At 40.1% G+C, this 22,157-nt stretch overlaps 1 protein-coding gene and 1 long non-coding RNA gene across 10 annotated transcripts in view; one reads left to right on the forward strand and one right to left on the reverse strand.

Moving 5' to 3' along the window:
• Positions 1 to 22,157, reverse strand: part of CLTRN (collectrin, amino acid transport regulator) — a 67,606-nt gene that overhangs the window by 16,143 nt on the left and 29,306 nt on the right. For 4 of the 9 annotated variants that reach the window (XM_082447309.1, XM_082447308.1, XM_082447307.1 and 1 more), the window contains 2 exons: positions 17,335 to 17,529; positions 5,359 to 6,182 (listed from right to left, as the gene is read on the reverse strand). In XM_082447309.1, coding sequence (XP_082303435.1) covers positions 6,026 to 6,182; positions 17,335 to 17,529 — 352 coding nt within the window. In that variant the 3' untranslated portion in view covers positions 5,359 to 6,025. Of the gene's footprint in view, positions 1 to 5,358; positions 6,183 to 7,094; positions 8,741 to 16,310; positions 16,413 to 17,334; positions 17,530 to 22,157 lie in introns of those variants that run through there. The other 5 variants (XR_014258925.1, XM_082447305.1, XR_014258926.1 and 2 more) reach the window with 5 other exon arrangements.
• On the forward strand, positions 17,540 to 21,091 carry LOC309653010. The gene is made up of 2 exons (XR_014258975.1): positions 17,540 to 18,264; positions 18,581 to 21,091. It is a non-coding gene; the product is annotated as an uncharacterized lncRNA (long non-coding RNA).

Raw genomic sequence — 22,157 nt, forward strand, 5'->3', positions numbered from 1 at the left:
CCATGTCTTTCTTTCCCTTTCAACTTCTTCTCTGGCTTCTTTGAGAATGATTAGAGAGAGGGGATGAGTAAAAGGATAGGATCATATCACAGAAAAGTCAAGAAGGAAGAGTGTGTCAAAGAGGGGGACAGAGCGCCCTACACTGTCAAGTGAGTCAAAAAGATTCAGGAGGGTGAGGACCAAGATGCTGTGACCTTGGCAACCCGCGATTCCCTAGTGACCTTTGAGGGAGCAGTTTCTTGAGGGTTATGGGAATGGAACCCAGAACGCAAAGAGTTAGGGATTAAGTGGATGTTGGTGAAGCCAAGACAGTAAATACAGACCTAATTTTTAATTAGCCAGGATCAACATCCTTTAAAGGTCCTCAGAGTTAAATTCCTTTCACTAGTTCCATGCACTTCCTTATTGTTCCATTAAAACCTGCTTTTCCTCAAGCACTGACAATAAAATACAATCAAAGATGGTTCTTATTAGTCTTCTTTTTTTGTTGTTTGTTTCCATTAAATCGCTGGCATTATAACAGTTTGTCTTCTAATATTGTACATCATAAATATACAACATTTCAGCTACATCATGGGTTAATATGCTCCTGTGAACTGGCCTGAAGGCTGTCTTACCACATGTGACATATTTACATGGGGAACATCTCTCCTAAATTCCAAAGAATTGAGTAGTGAACTAACAGCTTGAAGTATAGGAAATTGCCATTTCTGTAGGTCAAAAATGATTGCATAGCAGCAATTTGATCTGGTTCAACCTCCTAAGTTTTCAAATGCTACCCTGATACAAACTGAATATTGCCACCCTGATTCACTGTTCACTAATTATGGTGGAGGAGGACAAATGGAATCCAGGAGTGATTAACATGAGTCTTAACTGAACTTTTGCTAAGTTTTGCAAAAGGGGCCACTTGTTCACTGCAGCAAGGCACCTGACAATGGCACCTTCTAGGCCTGCCTGCCCATGGTGGCTAGTGCTCACCTTTGTTCTACACCAGGCCCAGGAGCTCTTGTTCTACCCTTTCCGATGGTCTTGGATATGACCTAGCCCTGTTGTTCTGGGAACCTACTTTCAGATTGGGCCAAAAGACATCAGACACTTGGGAAAAAACAAACAAACAAACAAACAAACCTAGGATCACTTTCTCTGCATCTGATTAGATCTCTCCCTTCACCCAACACCCCACACCCATATTATTGTCATATGTTCACTAATTTTCAAAAAATATAAGCAATATCAAGGAGTAACTACAGAAAAATTACATCTAGGGACACAGTTGTCATTTCTTTACTGGCCAAACTCTCCCCTACTGCCCAGTACCATGATAAAGACTTGTACCAACTATTTGTATCCTACTACTGCCCCTAATGTGTTATAATAAAGAAGAGACTAACGCTGTGCTTTATAAATTGGCTCATAGTCTCTGCCCATAACTAATATAAAATCCATTTTCAACCAGTGCTGTGAAAATAAAGAGCAAAATAACTCAATAAATAACAACTAGAAATTATTCATTCATTCAAACCAAAATTTCCTAAAACAGAATGGTATTCTTGGTAATAAACTGAATCTTGTCATAAATTATGAACAGGTCCCTTTTAGGAAATTCTGTTTATATTTCCTGAACCTAGCATCTTATCTTACACAGACTGCCTCCACTAAATAAATTCTTCAGGCAAGAAGGAAGGAAGGAAGGAAGGGAGGGAGGGAGGGAGGAAGGAAGGGCCAAAGGAAAGTTAGTAGGAAAGAAGGAAAAACTTCCATGCATTTGCTTGTGTAATTGAGGTAACTAGACATGCAATATTTTTTATGAAACAAAACAAGATGTAAAGTGGGAAATAAAATACTATGTTCAGGGGCTCCATAACTTTGAAATAAGGACTGGGAATTTGGACTTTGAGGGATTTTATACTCTTTCTGGTTCTTCACCTGTGTTCTGTCCTATTCCTTGTTCCTTATCCAGGGATGATAAATGTGCATACTTCACTTGGTGATACTAATATCTGGAATCTGATCATGTATCATTCTAAATGCAACAATTCACTGCATTCTTTTATATAGTGATGTTTTGTATTGGTTAGTCCTTGTGGAAAACATGGTAGATGAAACTACACCTCCAAACCCAAAATCTACCTGCATTTACATTTCTTCTGTGAAACAAGTCCAGATATCACCATCCCAGCTCATTGTTTCTGCAGTGACTTGGTTTTCAGATGCGTCTGTCTTTCCAGTTTCATCATAGTTTTTGCTAAGGACTTGGAGACTGGAGTGACAGCTATATTTCCACTCGCTTTACAGCATTTTAGTTCCAGTACATATCACCTCGCAATGTGTTCCCTTGTGGAACATTACAGGATCATTATTTTTAAAATGAAAGGTATGGTTGATGATTGACTGCCCTCTAATTACCCAGAGTGTTTGTCAAAGCCAGTGGGCAGGAGACATAAGCTCTATTTTGCTGTTATATTGACTGTCAAGTTTACAGCTCATCTCTGCTAGCATGGAAAACTTCCTCAACAAGGATATTTAGTGGAGCAGATCTTTGCCAATGGAACAGATCCCCTCCCCTTCAGGATAAACAGTGAAGAAAATGATCTAATGATCAAATTGGTCCATCCCATGCCTTCAAAATAAGAAGCTTATCTAGGATCGGTGTTTCTCAATCTTTTTTTTTTTTCCATTATTGAGACTTTTCAGACATCTCCTAATAGCTCACCCAGGAAATTTTAATACCATAGATACACTTTTCATCTGTTTACATACTGTGGTCCTTTGGAGGATTATAAACCATTGTAATACTGAAATTTTTTTCTCCCCACCAAGAACAATTTCCACCCTCTTGAGAATGCATGTCTTGGATGATGCCTGCTAGTGCACACTGATTGAATTCAGATGATGTTTCACCAATTATATATGCAAGGCCACCGTATTCTGGAGTATACAACTCAAGAGGATGTAAGATAGAAAATGGTTCTTTAGTAAACCAACTGAAATCTCATTCCTCTCCTAAAAATAAGGAAGCCCTAATAACGTTAAAGAGTACATAGCTCCCAAGTCAAAATGGTGCCCAAGTCAAAAAATTTGCAGCCACCAATTCAAGCTCCTCCACGTACAGAGAGGGGCCAGGCTTTGCTCCCAGAAGGTAGAAGACTATGGCCTTGTGACAGCCACCGTCTCATTTGCTTGTTTATTAGCACACATTTATTGAGTTCTGACTATGTAGACTTTCAGCTCCATGAGGGCAGCGACTGTTTTCGGTTTTGCTCACCATTATAGAATAAAGGAAAGAAAGAATGAAGACAGAAAGGGAAGGAAATAGGAAGACAAGGCAGTATGCTAAGTGACTTGAACACTGCCTCTACGAATATTACATTTAGTGTGAAGGTATATAAACAAATAGTCAAAATAAAATATTGTGATTGTTATAACTGAAAAGATGTATAGATATGGTGAGGTTACAAAGCAGTGGTTAATTCTATCTGGTTAGAGGTGGGAAGAAAATGAAGTGAGTTATGAAAACCTTTATGGAGACAAGGCTGTATTACAAGACTTACGTGGGCCCCAGGGCACTCTTGCCTTTGTGGTCTCCTTTTTCGACAAAAGCACATTTAAGTGTAATATAATTCTAGTACAACAAGATGAGTATCATTATCTGGGCAGTCTAGGAGCACACAGCCTGGAGGCCCACCGAAGACAACTAGGAGGATGAGAGGTTTAAGTGAGAGAAACTCTAGGACAAGCTGGAAGAGTGGCTGGAAGATGGGGCAGAGTGTTCCAGGCAGAGGCAACAGCTTGTTCAAAGGCCTGGAAGTGAGAGATCTATTAGGATTGGATGAAAGAGAGAGAGACAGAGAAACAGAAGGGGGGAAGTGTGAGAGATGAAGTTAGAGAAGAAGGTGGGGGTCAAACCACAGCAGGCCCCGTGTTAAGGAGTCTGGCTTTATCCTAAAGAGAATAAGAAACCATTTTTAAAAGCTTTTATGTGAGGAACCAACAGAATCAGGTTTGCATTTTGGATATTCATTCAATCTACATTGCAGCCAAATGACTGGCGAAGGTGTCGTGGATATCCTGGGGGTCCACCCAGGCCCCCTCTTTAGGGCCCACATACCCATCCCCAGCTTCTGGAAATAATGGCTTTTGAAGGTTCGTGGCTGAGTCCTTCAGTGGGAATTGCCCTCAGCCACAGGGAACTGCCCTTTCCAAGGGCAGACCCTTTCCCAGAGAGCACCCATGACCGTAACCGGCTAATGGAGAGATACAAAGGCCCAGCCACATTATCTCAATCAGGGACAACCTCAGCTCCTAAGATCCCTGAAGGATTGGCTGAGGCCTTTGTTGTAACCATGTTTCTGGTTACTTCTCCCTCTGCTTAATCCTACTCTGTTAGTTTCCTATGGCTGCATAATGCTTTAGCACAAACTTAGTGGCCTAAAAAACACACATTTATCATCTCACAACGTCCATGGGTCAGGAGTCTGGGCACAGCTCAACTGGATCCTCTGCTCAGGCTGCAATCAAAGTGTTGGCCAGACTACATTCTCATCTAGAGATTTGACTGGGGAAAAATCTACTTCCGAACTCACTTCAGTTGTTGACAGAATTCATTTCCTTGTGGTTGTAGGACTGAGGATCCTAGCTTCTTGCTGGCTATTGGCTGGAGGCTGTCTTTGGTGCTGAGAGGCCACCAGCAATTCCTAGAACCTGCTCACAGTTTCATTTGCGCTTTCCCAACATGGCCACTTACTTAATCAAGCCAGCAAGGAGAGTCTCTGGAACAAGTTTGCTAGCAAGACAGACTCAGATATCATATAAATTAACTGCAGGAGTGATATCTCACCAGCTTTGCTGTATTCTATTCATTAGAAGCAAGTCATAGGTCCCCTTCGCACTCACGGAGAGAGGGTTACATGAAGGCGTGAACATCAGGAGATGACAGACACCTTAGTGTCTGTCTACCACACGTGTCTTCCTCACTTCTTACAGGTATATCTCCTGAGAGCACTCCCCAATAAACCTTCTGCATTCCACTACCCCTCTCAGAGTTTGTATCCACTGGAGGCAGGGAAGTGAGTCAGAGACTACCGCCGGAACACCAACTATGGGTGATAGCAGTGGGAGATTGAGCTGCATATTTTCCTTCTATTAATACATGTATAATAATTATTATTAGAATTTAGAATGATACATGGCCTATCTGAAAGTAAGATCAAGTCTAAAAACTACAGTCTTCAAGCAGGGATACACACAACAAAAATAATTCATTTCTAGGACTGGAGAGCAGATTAAACATAACATAAAAATTAGGCTTACTATGTTCCACAGTGTGAAAATAAATTGCAGGCTACAATCAGTCACTTAAAAAGAGATGATTAGCACTTTATTAAGTTAGCATAGATTGTACTCCTACAAACTGCAGAAATAATCAATGAATAGAGATGCCCTATTAGAGAATGATAGTCAGAAAATATATATAAGCAACTGTTGGTATGATAACAGGATCAAATTCCACCTTGTATATCAACACGCCCATTTTTATCCAACCCATTTACAGTAATTACTTGTTATTCTTGCTTATCTTGTCATATACAGAGTGATATAAATGATATTCAAAAAGGATCCATTTTCAATGATTTGGACTCCATATTATAGGCATTCTCCACTGGAAAAATATTTTTTCTTAGGTCTTTAAAGTGTGATATATATATACTGGCCTGACCTTATTGCTGGAAATACTTAAATACTAATGCATTTTAAAATCAGTAACTACAAATGCCACATGACTACACTTACACACTGTGCTGTCAGAGAAATATTTTAGAATATTTTGGATAGTCAACAGCTTATTATTCCAACGGTCTTCATGGGTATAATTCATTGCCTTTCAATTTCATGCACATTCAAAATATCTTACAAAAGAAGAATCGTGAAACAAAATATATAATCTTCCCTCAATGAATTGTGATGTTCAGCAGTTGCACAGAAACAAGTGTTGAGTTTCAGGGGGAAACAAAACAGCAGCCCTTCAGAGGGGGGTGAGCCGCTCATCCTCTGTCACAAAGGCATCATTAACGTGCCCTCCCTTCATGTCCAGGGGATCGCAGGGGATGCCATTTTCAATTGTGATTGTGTTTTCCCATTTATCTTCAGTGTCTTCCATTTCAGATGGTCCTTTGTTCTCCCTAAATGCACATAAAAAGAATGATTGGGATCTAGGAAGAGAAAGGATGGTCTTCTGTACAAACATGGAGATCAGGAAAGGTAAGAGGAACCTTAGAATGATGGGGAAAATGGATGACATTGTGTATTTTCAAATAAATATCAAAGATCATAAAGAGTTGATGAGGTGAAAAGATGCTATCAAGATCAGAACTCTGCCTGGATCATATATATATATATATATATATATATATATATATATATATATATATATATATATATGTATATGAATGAATATATATACTTATATGATGAATATGTTTGTATACACACACATATACATATGTACATTCACACACACAAACTGCATGAAGGAATGTGAGGAAAATATATGGTAAATTGGCAAGTTAAAAAATTTAGCTCTAGGAGAACAACTTCACAAAAATTGAATTTAAAAAAGTAATAAATTCCTCTCACAAGATTTGACAAATTAATGGTCTGCAAATGTTAGGTAAAAATTAGGTTGAAATGAGATACCAAGAAGCAAACTCACATTACTTTGTAGAAAGGATGTAACCATTGTAAACTGCAGGTATCATTCCTTGGCTCTACTCATTACAAAATAGTTGTATTCATTTGTTAAGTCAGGTTTTTGGAACTCAGAACACATTTTACTAATTACAACTCATAGCTATAATCCCAGGTCATTCCAAAAAATTCTATTTAACAGGTAAATTTTTAAGTTATTCATTCTCAGACCCTTTAAAGACGCTGCTACCCCAATCCAAGTGGTAACCAGATCCTTAATCTTTCCCTGGAGTGTGGAAAAATGTAGCTTTGAATTCAAACATTCTTCCTGTCTTTTGTGAAAGGCCAAGACACTGAGCCAATTGTGCTTGATATTATAGAGGTAGAGGGAGAAGAGATGTGAGTACCTCTAGGCAATCAGAGGGCAGAAGAGTTTCCATCAGGATTATCACAAGTTAGATGTTGGAGCACCATGGAGGCATGATGTTAGGCATGAGGCTCCCAGACTTGTCAAAGATTCTCTTGTCCCAGAAATCTGTAGAAACTCCAAAGAGGCAGACCTGAGTGGATCACACGGCTGGGATGGTGGACATTGCTGTGGTGACCAGGATGGACTTCCACCGCTGTGGAAGTCCCTTAGAAACTTAGTGAATTTCTAGTGGGTGAGGAGGTGGTGAAGATGCCCCAAAGATGATCAAGGTAGAGTTTCCTATTAGTCCTACATGAGAGCTCATTTCAAAGTGCTTTAAAGAATATGGTGGAGGAAGGCAGAGAAAAGAAAGAGCTCTTGTTTACAAAAGAATGACAACCAATATAGAAGGTGCAACAGAAACAGAAAATCACCATATAATAATAATTGATTCTGATGAGGCTCCTCAATGGATACTAAACCACTGAGTGGGAGATGATTAAGGAATAGGATACTCACAGGGTCTCAATGTAACACTCCTACCAGCAATGTACTAATTATAAAGAGACATTTGATTTTTTGTAAAGGGAGAAATTTGGTGAATATCACCAACAATGAGACAAACTGACAAGTGCCTCTAGATGTGATGCACCGAGAAGATATTCTAAAAATAAAATTCTGTGTTCTGTGTTCCTGCCCTACCCCATCACCAAATTCTTTTGACCTGAATCTCTCAGGAGGAACTAATCGGACAACTCCAAATTAAAAGATATTTTGTAAAACAGCTGACAGCATAGAGCAGGCACTCAACTAATGTGCTTAGAGTTGGATGGACAGACATATGAGTAGCTGGCTAGCTAGTTAGACAGATAAATGGATGGATCAATGAATGTAGATCAATGACTGGTTGGCTGGATGATGAATTAATAGATGGATGGATGAATGGGTGGATGGATGATTGGATGGTAGCTGGGTGATGGAACAAACAACTGGATGGAAGAATGGATGGACTAATGCTGTAGGCAAAGTTACTCAGACAGCAGCCCAAGGTAGATTTTGAATGGGATCTATCAGAAGAAAGAGAAGGAAAGAGGGAAGGAAGGGAAGAAGGGAGGAAGGGAGGGAGGAAGGGAGGAAGGAAGGAAGGGAATGTACACATGTGATTTTTCTTGTATTTATTGAATAGTTATTTTTTCAAATGGATGGAGGAAAGTACTCATTTTCATACCTTAGGAATTAGGAGTGAGTACAGATTTTGCCAGGGTTCACTGATGGTTTATTAGATAATTTCAAATAGGTGGAGTTTATAAAGAAAAGTAAAGTAGCATTTCAATACTGTAGATCCCACTGTCATCACTTGAAAGTACTTTGTCATTGTGCATGCCACTGTCAAATGTCAAAATGTACCACTACAGGCCCAATGCTGGGAGTGGAAGTCGGGGGGTTGTAGTCCCAGAGACCTAGGTAAGGACAGGCTGCTGTGTTTTCCCTTCCTCAGGGTGAAGATACTGCACTGTCCATTCCAAGCATCAGCGGTCAACGATCAGTGCCAGTTGGAGTAGGCATACAATTTCCTGTGATGAGAAGGTCCTCCAGCCAGGTGAAATCACCTATCAGAGGACTAGAATTCTTTGGCCCCTCCTCCTGTAGACAGGGGTATCTCGTCACTTTCCACGTCGTCCAGAAAGCAAAGACAACTGACATTCTATAACCATCGAACACATCACTTCCATTCATAGTATCCAACATTCATTCAATAACTATGCTTTGAGTGCCTACTATGTGTGGAAGAGACACAGTTCTTGTCCTAAAGTGAAAAGAAAGGGCTCAATAAAAAAGAAAAACTCCGAATTTCACTCATCCTCCCCTCCTTTTCATGGATTATAAAAGAGAGGAGTGATGTTTCAGTAAGAATGACACCCTAGCGACAAATGTATATTTATAAATTATCATCAAAAATGCCTAGCTCATGCAATTTGTCCCCAAGTCACTCCTCATTGGGCTTGAAGTGAATAATAATTCTCCATAACAATAAATAGGTTTTCAACAGTCAAGTTTTACCCTGAAATTTGTGTATTTAAGTATGAAACTCATATTACAAAAATCCTTGTGGATGGAGCATTCTGAAGTAGGTGGCAACGCAACAGCAGTCTTAGAAGTAATGGTTGCCAGTGTTCATTTGCCGGTTTCCTCAGTTAAAAGAAATGTTTTTACAGAGTTAGAAGAAAAATTGCAGAGAGCTGGACACTTGCAGATCATGGCAAGAAATCCTGCCTCCCCCCCCACGCCCGCCAACCACAAAGGAAAAATAATCCACCAGGCATCACAAGGAATGGGGAAGAACGAAAAAGGAAGATGCAGCTGGATGAGGACAAGTTTCTCTTCTTTAGAAGAAGGATTTCTTAATCAAAAAGATTCTGAGCAAAATCGCTGTGGAAATTTATCAAAACGAGAGCCGTGTCCATGACAAATTAGGTACATATTATTCTTTTGTGACCTTAGATCTAGTTGTTCACAGTCTTGGCATTGCCAGGCTTCACAAACTGCAGTGTCAGTAACTTGCTGGCTGGCGGACATGATAAGAAGCTCAAAGGTTATCTAACAGTAATACAGCCCTTTGTCACATTTCATAGTGTGTCCTGTAATAAACTGAGTCACTGCCTGCACATTGCTCTAAGTATAATAAAACTTAACTATCTTTCTGGATCATTCTGATTCGATGTTCTGCTAAAAACATGAATTCTTTTTCCTGAAAAATAAAAATGAGTGTTAATGACTTCCGCTGTTCCTGCATGTCAGGTGGTTCAGGAAGAGGATTAAAAAAAAAAAAACAAAAACCGTGACTAAAACACCTGAAACTAGCTCTTAGAAGCCTTAGTGTGGCTATTTCTCATAAATCCAGAGAGAAGATGGGCAAAAGAGGGGACCGAAAAAGTACAGGCATACCTCGGAGATATAGCAGGTTTGGTTCAACTGCAATAAAGCGAGCCACACTATACTGTAGTCTACTAAATGTGCAATAGCATTATGTCTAAAAAAATCACAGTACATACCTTAATTTAAAAATATTTTGGAGATAAAAAATGCTAACCATCATCTGAGCCTTCAGCGAATTGTAACCTTTCTGTTAGTGGAGGGTCTTGCCTTGACGTCGATGGCTGCTGACTGATCAGGGTGGTGGCTGAAGGCTGGGTGGGTGTGGCAATTACTTAAAATTAGACAAAAGTGACGTTTGCTGCATCGACTGACTCCCTTTCATGAATGATTTCTCTGTATGTAACATGCAATGCTGTTTGATAGCATTTTACCCACAGGAGAACTTCTTTCAAAATTGGAGTCAATCCTCTCAAACCCTGCCGCTGCTTTATCAACTAAGTTTATGTCACATTCCAATCCCTGGTTGTCATTTTGACCATCTTCACAGCATCTTCACTAGGAGTACATTCCATCTTAAGAAACCACTTTTTTGTCTCATCCATAAGAAGCAACTCCTTGTTTGTTAAGGTTTTGTCATGGGATTGCAACGATTCAGTCACATCTTCAGGCTCCACTTCTAGTTCTAGTTCTCTTGCTTTTTCCACCACATCTGCAGCTGCTTCCTCCACTTAAGCCTTGAACCCCTCAAAGTCATCCGTGATGATTGGAATCAACTTCTTCCAAACTCCTGTGAATGTTGACATTTGGACCCCTTCCTAGGAATCATGAATGTTCTTAATGGCATCTAGAATGGTGAATCCTTTCCAGAAGGTTTTTGACTGACTCTGCCCAGATCCACCACAGGAATCACTATCTATGGTAGCTGTAGCTTTATGAAGTGTATTTCTTAAATAATACGACTTGAAAGTCTAAATTACTCCTTGATCCACAGGCTGAGGAATGGATGTTGTGTTAGCAGGCGTGAAAACAACATTAATCTCGTTATACATCTCCATCAGAGCTCTTGACTGACTAGGTGCATTGTCAATGGGCAGTCATACTTTAAAAGGAATCTTTTTCTGAGCAGTAGGCCTCAACAGTGGGCTTAAAATATCCAGTGAACCATGTTGTAAACAGATGTGCTGTCAGCCAGGCTTTGTTATTCCATTTATAGAGCGCATGTAGAGTAGATTTAGCGTAATTCCTAAGGGCCCTGGGATTTTCACAATGGTAAAAGAGCACTGGCTTCAACTTTGAGTCACCAGCTGCATTAGCCCCTAACAAGAGAGTCAGCCTGTGCTTTGAAGCTTTGAAGCCAGGCATTGACTTCTCCTCTCTAGCTATGGAAGTCCTAGGGGGTCTCTTCTTCCAATAGAAGGCTGTTTCATCTACATTGAAAATCTGTTGTTTAGTGTAGCTACCATCATGAATTATCTCAGCTAGATCCTCTGGATAACTTGCTGCACCTTCTACATCAGCACTTGCTGCGTCACCTGGCACTTTGATGTTATGGAGACGGCTTCTTTCTGCAAACCTCATGAACCAACCTCTGCTGGCTTCAGACTTTTCTTCTGCAGCTTCCTCACCTCTCTCAGCCTTCATAACATTGAATAGAATCAGGGCTTTGCTTGGATTAGGCTTTGGTTTAAGGGGATGTTGTGGCTGGTTTGATCTTCTATCCAGACCACTGACACTTTCTCCACATCAGCAATAAAGCTGTTTCACTTTCTTATCATTTGTGTGCTCACTGAATTAGCACTTTTTATTTCCTTCAAGAACTTTTCCCTTGCATTCACAACTTGGCTAACTGTTTGGTGTAAGAGGCCTATCTTTCAGCCTGTCTCAGCTTTCAACATGCCTTCCTCACTAAGCTTAATCATTTCTAGCTTTTGATTTAAAGTGAGAGACATGTGACTCTTCCTTTCACTTGAACACTTAGAAGCCACAGTAGGGCTATTAACTGGCCTGATTTCAATACTGTTGTGTCTCAGGGAATAGGGAGGCCTGAGGAGAGGGAGAGAGACGGGGAATATCCTGTTGGTGGAGCAGTCAGAACACTCAATATTCATCATTAAGTTTGCCATCTTATATGCGCGTGGTCTGTGGACCCCCCCCAATTCCAATAGTTACATCAAAGATCACTGATCACAGATCACCATAACAAATATAATAATAATGAAAATGTTTGAAATATTGCAAGAATTACCAAAATGTGACGCAGAGACACAAAGTGAGCAAATGCTGTTGGAAAAGTGGTGCTGACAGACTTGCTTAACGCAGGGTTGCCACAAAACTCCAATTTGTAAAAAACACAGTATCTGCGAAGCACAATAAAGTGAAGCACAATAAAGTGAGGTCTGCCTGTATCGGGTGGCCCACGTAGCTAGGGGGTGTTGAGGATCAGGGTTTGGTCAAGATAAAGTAGTGGCGGCTAAAAGCAGAAACAGTATTTTTGTCTCCCTTCAAACAAGATAGGGCTGAAAAGCCAAGACCCAAGAACAGCCAGACAAACAACAAAGGACAGACAAATATGATTTCAAAACAGGACAGAGTTAATTACTGGGGAAGTGGGACTGTCGTCATAATCAGTATGGATGAGTCCTGGGGAAATGGCAGCACTGCTGGAACGATTTTAGTGGGCGTTGCAGCACAGTGAGACTGGTGATGTGATAGCAAAAACAGTAAGAATTAGTATCTATTACACGGCAGACTACGTGCTTTGTATACATCATCTCACCTAATTCCTACTGCAATACTATGTAGATTTTATTATTATCCCTGTTTTTCAAATGCAGGAGCTGAGACTCAAATATGTAGAGCAACTTGTCTTTCAGAATGGGATGAGACTGGTGAAAGGAGTAGACCTAGAACTCTATTTCATCTCCCCAGGCTTCGCTCAAAACACATATTTGATTCCTTTTGAGTGTGTACATTTAAGAACAGCAAAGTAAAACAATTATTAGCTCTAACATTTCTGATTTCATTTACATTTCTATTTTCAAGACAATTTATTCACTTAATTGAGACTCTATAAGAATGTGAAGTTTCAGTATATGAAAATATTGGCTGAGCCCCAGCCCCTTGTGTGAAAAAATTCATAGAAATGCAAATGCACTTCCCTTTACTATTGACCTTATGGGAAGAGAAATATAACCAGAAATAAGCCAAGTGAATTTACTAGTGACTCTGCTCAACTGCGAGCATTAGCTAGGGTTCAATGTCCTGAGTCCTTGACCTGGCTTTGTTACAACTACAAGATTATCATCTCCTTATAGGCAAGGACCACCCATGTTATCTATGTACGTCTCTTCCATGATACATTCTAGAGCTCCTATCACATAATGGATGGTCAATAAAGGAATAAGATATTTTTACCTCTCTGGGCCTTGGCTTCTGGAGAGATGGATACAGATCATTGTTTAAGATTCCTTCCTAAGACAATAACATTATAACAGTCTATTTATATGCAGGAGTCATGAATCAATTCTACTATATACATACAAGTCTGAAATTGTGCTGTGTCTGTGACTCTTCTTTTATAGCACAAAGTGCCAGGTTACATAGAATTAGCACTTTGTAACTGCTTTTTGATGACGATGCTTCTTTACATTGATATAGCACTCCCCAGTGTATGAAGCACTTGTGTGTATTCTCCAATTTTGTCTTCCCATCATCATAACTATTTAAGAAAATATTATCCTCATTTTCCATATATGACTGGATCAAGGTCATTCAGCTAAAAAAATGCCAGGGCATGAGACTGGAACCCAAAACCAGGAGAATGGATCCAGTGCTCTTTCAACTAAAACACACATCACATCATCGACTTCATCACCATTAGCATTATCACATCACCCCCACCATTACAGTGATCACTATCACCATCACCATCATCACCATTACCATAAAGCCGACCAGAGAGCTAAAATATCCACTTCCAGGCTGGGGCTAGACACAGATCTAGTACAGACATCACTGTCAAGTATATGCAGTTCATCTTGGTTGTCTTCCCACATACCCAACTCCCTAATCGTTCCCCAAAAGAAAAAAAAAATGACTTTTCCAACTTTTTTCCTTCAACAAATCTCTCAATTCCGCAAACTGCAGTTCTTAACTAGATGGTAATAGAGAAGCAACCTCCTCGAATTATTTCACGAAGAGGCGGCAGTTGTAATGGCGTGTTGAAACTGGCTGGTACAGGCTTGCTAGAGGTGACTCAAACATGCAGAAATTTCAGACTGGATAGGAAGTCAGCAAATGCTACAAATCAAGGTTTTTTTTTTTTTTTTAGAGAGCTGATTCGTCAGTCCACCACTATTAAACAGCAGGCCTAATAAGATCACTTGCCTTTTAAAATAGGTGTTTGTTAACTAATAAAATCTCAAGCAATAAGCCATTGAACTGGAAAATTTTCTGCAGTATGGTGGCAATATCTGGATGGAAAAGAGATCTTTTTCCAGCATCCCTTAATCACAGAAATGGGTTAAGCTCATCTTGGATAATAATAATTACTGTTTATTTAGTACATACTATAACCTAGGTACTTTATACACATTTTCTCACCCAATCCTCATGGAAGTCCTGTGAGACATTATCTCCCTATAACAGATGGAGAAACAGACCCACAGAAATTACATGACACAACCAAGGTCACGCAGCTAAAGGGTATAACTAGTATTTGAGTTCACCTAGTTTGGGCCCCCAGTGACTGCATACTTTCCACCCAGTGGTTCTGAACAGTCAATGGAAAGCTGTTATTGACACAGCTAACAGAATAGTTAAAGCTTTACTTGAGAAATTTCTTCAGTAGTAGGTATAAAGATGCACATGTCTTAGATGACACTGGCACTCTTCTCTGCAGAAGCAGAATGGTGATTCAGATGACCCTGTGGTCCCTCCTGGTCTTCTAGGTTTAAGATTTTGTATCACACAAACTATGTTTATTATTATCTAATGTATGAATTGGATTCTTGAACAAATCTTTGTCTTCCTCAACACTAAAGGCTTTCAGGGGCAACTCCTAGTTTTTCCACAATTAGAAAAGGCTTTCATCACAATGATCAGGGCTCTCCCCACTTCGAACTGCACCCTCTCCCCACCTTTGAAGCAATACTTTGCCCAAGAAAAACCCACCAAATTTTTTCTGTAACAAATGGAAAACCCAACAAATCAATTTCTCTTCAGAAGGCTGTCATAACTGTCCTGACTCTATTTGCTAATTATTGATGCTCTCCAGGTTGACACAGGAGATTTGTCCATCTGTTTCCTGGTTTGAACATGAACTAAATTTGTGAAGGCAAGGTTGTGACAACAGCCTCCCTTCTCTCAGGTAACAGATTATGATGCTACACGCTCAGTTATTATATTACTGCAGAATCTGCTCAGAAGGAAGAGATAGCTGATCCCAGCACTAACGAGCTGAAAGACCAGCAACTGGCAGGATAATAAAATAACAGTAACAGCTAACAGCAGTAGCGCCAGGCACTACTTCAAGAGTTCTATTAACTCTTTTGATCCCAGCAAATTAATTCTTTCTAATATACCTCACTGTCACTCGAGCAAAGTTATCTATGCACAGACAGTAAAGAAAAATTTAACCAACTTGACTCTAGCACCACAAATTATATCCTCTTGAGCTTGGTTTCCCTGACTCATTGACTGTATTTCCTGATATCCATACAGTTAATGGATTACATACAAGAGCAGAGTCTAGGCAATAAATACTTTGAATCCAAGCAGTCTACCTCCAGAGCCCATTCTTCTACCTCCTTCACCATATTGTACTAGTGAGGAAATTGGGAACCAAGGAGATGGCGTGAATTCACAAAGGTTACAATTGTTGGAAACCATAGAATCCTAGCATTTCAGGATTAATATAAAACTTAAAACTATTAAACATAGGTATTCAAATACTGCAAGAGAATATTTCTTAATATTCTGAAAAACAAAACAAAACAGATTAATAATTTGTACCAAGACTCTCAGCATTATGTGCCATGCCAAGAGCAAGAAAAGCAAGCAAGTACAACTTGATCTTAATCTTTGAGCTTAATTTGGGCACTACACATAAATCACATTTATTCCATAGCATTTCACTTACCATTTGTGAAAAAAATTATAAAGCCCCAAATTTAAAATGATTACCTTCTGCTAATAACCAGGGTGAACCATATGTAAAGCAGAAAGTCTCAGGAGAAACATTTAGTCAATCACACACTTGGCCAAACACAACCTGCATGTCCCGTGTGGGCACCAACCCTTTTGAAAACCAATGTGTACGCCTGTGATTCCCACTTACCAGAATTCCTCTTCCTTGGTATCAGAAGGGAAGGTTTAGAAGCATCAGAGTGTCTACTGAAGAGCTGAGGACTCTCTCCACTTCCCCTCTGGATCAGAGGTGCTTGCAAACAAAATTATTTTCTCCTTTCATTGTGCTAAGAAATCTTGTCTCCTCTCTACCTAAATAACTCTCCCACTGGTCTGAAATTCTCTAATACCAATAATTTAGACAGCAAAGTTTGCATGTGCCCCAGAATCCAGCTAAATGAACTCCAGGAGTGGGAATCTAAATGTAAGTACTTAAATTGGAAGCTCTGAAACTAAGTGAATTAGAATAGCCTAGATATTCATTAAAACATATTTTCTTCAATTGTACATCAACTAAACTTCAATTAAAAGAATGCACCTCCTTCAGAGAATCGACTTTAGTGGGTCTGTGGTAGGGCAAAGGAACCTATATTCTAAACAAGTTTTCCAGGCAATTCTGATGCAGGAAGTTGATTCAAAGGCCACTGTGAAGAACACGGGTCTATATAAAATCACAGGCACTGGAGGGAAGAGCATCCATCAAAGGGACGGAATATAAAACATCGCACAAGTGTGTAGTACAAGATGGCGGCTGCAGGCGCCGGAAGAGGCAGGCCAAGGTGAGGAGGCGTGAAAAGGACTATGGAACTACTAGTCTTTGGAGGTGGATGACTAGCAAAGATTAACTCTGCCTACCCAAAAAGTCTGCTTAGCTCTGTATATCCAGCTTACAAAATCATAACCCAGATATTAAAACCAACTCTAGATATAAAACATTCACATGGTGTAGAATAGAAAGAAAGATAGTAATGGAAGGACTCATAGTTAACTAAGGGACACGGACTCCAAAAAGTCTCCAAAAACAAGAGCATAAGTGATATTTTGAAAAATCACCAATTTTTTCAGTTTCAGATATAACGCATTTTCTTCAGCTAGGGGAAAATCCTCTCCTTGTTTTTCCAAGTCATGAGTAAATAAGAAAATGCTCTTTAAATCACTCCCTTTAAATATCTTACCTTCTACGTTGCCGGATTCCTGACAAAATCAATAGCATGGTTGCCACTATGACGATGCAAAATACCACACCAAATATAATAATCCAGATGGGCACAGATGGGTCAGTAGGTGGTGCAAGAGTGGAAGGAATTCTTAAAAATTCCAGAGTCTGGTCATTCAAAAAGAAGGCATTGTTGATCCGGTTCCTATTCATTCTAAAATACAATGATGATTAAAAACAAATGAAACAAGACAGAAGAAACATTAGAAACAGAAGGTATAGCCCTATCTCCCCATGATTATAACTATCTCTATAAACAGAGCATCCCCCTAGCAGGAGACTTCAGGTTGAACAGACAGTTTGATGAGGACAATCATGCTGTGGTTTTCTGTCTATAAGTGGCAGTGCTGGTTGCCAGAAAGATGCTTCTCTATGTACTACTGCCCTCCATTGTTGATAATGTCCTAGAAGTAACTGGAAGTCTTGAGCTTTGAGCTCTGCCCACCATGTTTTATTTCCTGAGAGGCAGTATCTAGATTAAAATGACAGAACTCTATTTAAGGTGCCTTACATAAATACCAAAAGCCTGAAAAGATAAAATAATATGCAAAAAGTGGGTGATAAATATGACAAGAAAAAACAAAACCAGCAGCAGAAAAGAGAACACGAAGCCGGGAGCAGCTGCAAATCCATCAGTTTGATCTTTTTTTTCATTCAATTCAACAAACATTTGCTGGAAACTTACTAAGTACCAGATCCTGTGCTAGGTGCTGGAGATACAAAATGAAATAAAAATACCCCAAGGAGCTTACAGTCTAGAAGAATGGCCCATCAGTCCCTCCACAATCACAGTGCAATCACAGTGCAAGAGGTAAATATGGGCACAGTGGGAGCACAGCAGAGGGGTAAGTACATCGTAGTAAAATGTCAGAGCTGCTTTCCTAAGAAGGCAACTTTTTTTTTTTTTAAAGATTTATTTATTTGATTGATTGATTGATTGCTATGTTGGGTCTTCGTTTCTGCGCTAGGGCTTTCTCTAGTTGCGGCAAGCGGGGGCCACTCTTCATCGCGGTGCGCGGGCCTCTCACCACTGTGGCCTCTCCTGCCGCAGAGCACAGGCTCCAGACACGCAGGCTCAGCAGCTGTGGCTCACGGGCCCAGTTGCTCCGCGGCATGTGGGATCTTCCCAGACCAGGGCTCGAACCCGTGTCCCCTGCACCAGCAGGCAGATTCCCAACCACTGCGCCACTAGGGAAGCCCAGAAGGCAACTTTTGAGCTGCGCTTTGAGGGACAAGTAGGAGTTCTTTAGACCAAAGTGTGCAGTGAGCATAGGAATTGGAGACATGGTATGTAGTATGATGTGTTGCGTCAGCTGCAAGTAGTTCCATATGACTAAAGTAAATGGTGCTTTAGGAGTCCAAAAGCCTAGAAAAATATGAAGGTAAATGAATTACTTTCCCCAGGGAAAATCTGTATTTTTGGTGGTAGTGGCACTTAGGGAGGGGTTGGTGGCAGTTAGGGAGGGGTTGGTAGCAAAAACTTATTTGACTGAAACTAAATTTCTAACTGGAATTTGCAAATTAGATGAGGAGATTTCTTGGAGATATTGTGTGGCCTTTACTGAATTCACACTAGACAAGCTGACTTCAACAACCTCTAGAGCAGCACTGAAACCAGAATATAATGTGAACCTTATGTGTGATGTCAAATTTTCTAGGAGCTGCGTTTTAAAAAAAAAGTAAGTAGTAACAGGGAAAATTAATTTTAATAACATATTTTGGGACTTCCCCAGTGGTCCAGTGGTTACGACTCTGAGCTCCCAATGCAGGGGACCCAGGTTCAATCCCTGGTCAGGGAACTAGATCCCACATGCCGCAATTAAGAGTTCGCATGCCGCAACTAAAGATCCCACATGCTGCCACTAAAGCTCCCCTGTGCCGCAACTAAGACCCAGCAGAGCCAAATAAATAAATATTTTAAAAAATATATATATATTTTGCCCACTATATCCAAGAAAATATAATTTCAACATGTAATCAATTTTAAGTTGGTTCACATTTTATTTTGTGCTAAGTTGTTGAAATTTGGTGTGTACTTTACACTTAGAGCATATCTAATCTTGGACTAACTACATTTCAAGTGCTTGAGAGCCACATGTGGCTGGTGACTACTGATCCTGAACCTGAGAGTAAAAGCTGGAGAATCTCTGCAGACCAGCACCAGGGTATCAGGAAAGACCTCCTTTAGCAAATGAAAATCTATGGGGAGGCATGATTATTCATAAATGTGAAGGAGAATCCCAGCCAGGAAATCTGCAACAGGGGATAATTTCAATGCAATTTTTATCAAACTATGGAATGTTTTCTTTTTTCGTAACCTAATTTTGCTAACACGATAACACAAACCTTCCCACAAAATAATGAACCCCACTACCAAGGTATAACAGAGTAAAGTGAAAAGTTGCTCTGCATTCTCATTCTGTCTACCTGGTTGGTTAGCACTCAGGCTGATAAGAAGTTCTAGTTTAGTACAAACTATATCTCCATCTACCACTGAAATCCCCAAGAGGCGTCAATCACCATGGATATCTTCTAGCCAAGATTGGCCTTGAATAAGGCCAGTCCCTCAAAACAGATCAAAAGCAGACATCTTAGAACTGGTCTGTCATCCCCTCGCCTAATTCCACAGGTGTGGATACTCTAGCAGACCGGGGGGGGCGGGGGGGGGGCGGGGGAAATCACTGCATGTGCTGGCAGCATGCCTGCGTTCAAGTTGTCACTCTTTATTTTTCTAGGTGACCTGAGCAAATCAATTAATCTCCCTGAGCCTCAATTTCCTCATTTATAAAGCAGGGATAATAATAATAGCTCACAAATGATTGGTGTTGATACTAAATACCACAGATGCATCAGAACATGCCTTGTGAACCAGAAAATATTATGCAAGCATTGGGTGGAACTAGCATTATTTTGCCCAACCACATAGGTTCTTCAGCCTTGAAATTCCTACCACCTGCCTTCTAGGTACCATCTCCTTTCTTTTCACTCTATCCTTCCCTCTTGGTATTGTTTCCTTTATTTTCATACAATCCTGATGAGCCCTATCCATTCCCGGACATAAATTCCCATTCTATTGGCTATCCTCACCCCCTCAATAGCCCTTTCTACTAGGGCCTTTGAAACAGACATTTTGTTGTGAACATATTCATCTAGATCTTTGACCTTCACCCTAAACACTCACTCCTCCTCCTCACATTAACTGAAGCCTGGTTTAACCACAGTGCCTTCATTTTCCTTGTAGCCCTCCCTCGTCACAGGGCTTGAATAAAATCCCTTTTCTCATGAAATACAATATTCCTAATTCTTACTCCCTAAGTAGTGGCTCTTAGCAGTATTCTTACCGGCAAAAGTGCAGAAACAATTTAGCTCAGACCTTCTTGTTAGGGCTTCCCTGGTGGCGCAGTGGTTAAGAATCCGCCTGCCAATGCAGGGGACACGGGTTCGAGCCCTGGTCTGGGAAGATCCCACATGCCGCGGAGCAACTAAGCCTGTGTGCCACAACTACTGAGCCTGCGCTCTAGAGCCCGTGAGCCATAACTACTGAGCCCACGTGCCACAACTACTGAAGCCCGCGCACCTAGAGCCCGTGCTCCGCAACAAGACAAGCCACCGCAATGAGAAGCCCGTGCACGGCAACGAAGAGTAGCCCCCGCTCGCCGCAACTAGAGAAAGCCTGCACACAGCAACGAAGACCCAATGCAGCCAAAATAAATAAATTTATTTATTTATTAAAAAAACAAAACAAAACAAAGAAAACCTTGTTAACTCATTTCCCATGGGTATAGAGCCTCAATGCCTTTGCTTCAGCAAGGGAAACAGATGATTATTCACACAAAAACATTTGGCATTTGATTATACACTCATTATCTTAAACATTAATATTTTACAAAGAGCAGATGAGTTCTTTCACTAGATATTTCTCTTTGGTAACGAGAAAAATATGCATTTCAGTAACTTGTAAATAAATCCTTTGTAAGAAGAGTGAACTTTGTTTCATTCCTTTTCAGGAAATAGTTTATTTTGTGAACTCATTCTTCCAATATACCTTTGCCCAGCACCAATCATGTGTGGGATTTGAAGTTTTGACACACATAAAGTGCACATTAATTGAAATAAAAACAAACTGCTTCCTCTGCTTCTGTGCAGAAAAGAATACATTTCACTTCTGAAAGTTTGTTACAATCCCAAGGAGAGGAGGAGGGGAACTGTCAGGAAAAAATGGGTAAAACTTCAAATGGGTGAAAAATATGACTGAGTGTCCTGCAAGTCTACCTTTCTGGACAATTTCCCCCTTTTATTGTTTTTGAGTTATTTTGCATATCTGTAAGTTGGAGAGAACTGATACAATGTAAATGATTCTTGTCCACAGAAAATCAAGGTGAATTGTGTCTGGTGGAGCACTGCCAACGGATAGACTGGTGTATCTTTTAATAAATAAACATCACCATTCTTCAATTCCTGCATTTGCATGCTGCCTTGAAGTCTCCTTTAAACTGGTTTTAACGTCTTACTAGTTCCCTCATTAACTAATAAGATAATAAAATCTTTGATAGCATTTATTTTTAATTTGTATGAAAGTCGTGATTTTACCTTTTTTTCAAAAAATTATCTTTTAAAGGTAAAGACTTTCACTTTGCTATACAGTAGAAACTAACACAACATTGTAAAGCAACTATACTTCCATAAAACAAAAAACAAAAAACACCTAAGCATTCGGGCTCGAGAAGGCATATAATGAACCATCACACAATAGTGCCGTACAAGGTGTTCTTGCCAAAAGAA

This window comes from Balaenoptera physalus (assembly GCF_965194825.1).
Source record: "Balaenoptera physalus genome assembly, chromosome: X".
In the NCBI taxonomy this organism is placed as follows: domain Eukaryota; kingdom Metazoa; phylum Chordata; class Mammalia; order Artiodactyla; family Balaenopteridae; genus Balaenoptera; species Balaenoptera physalus.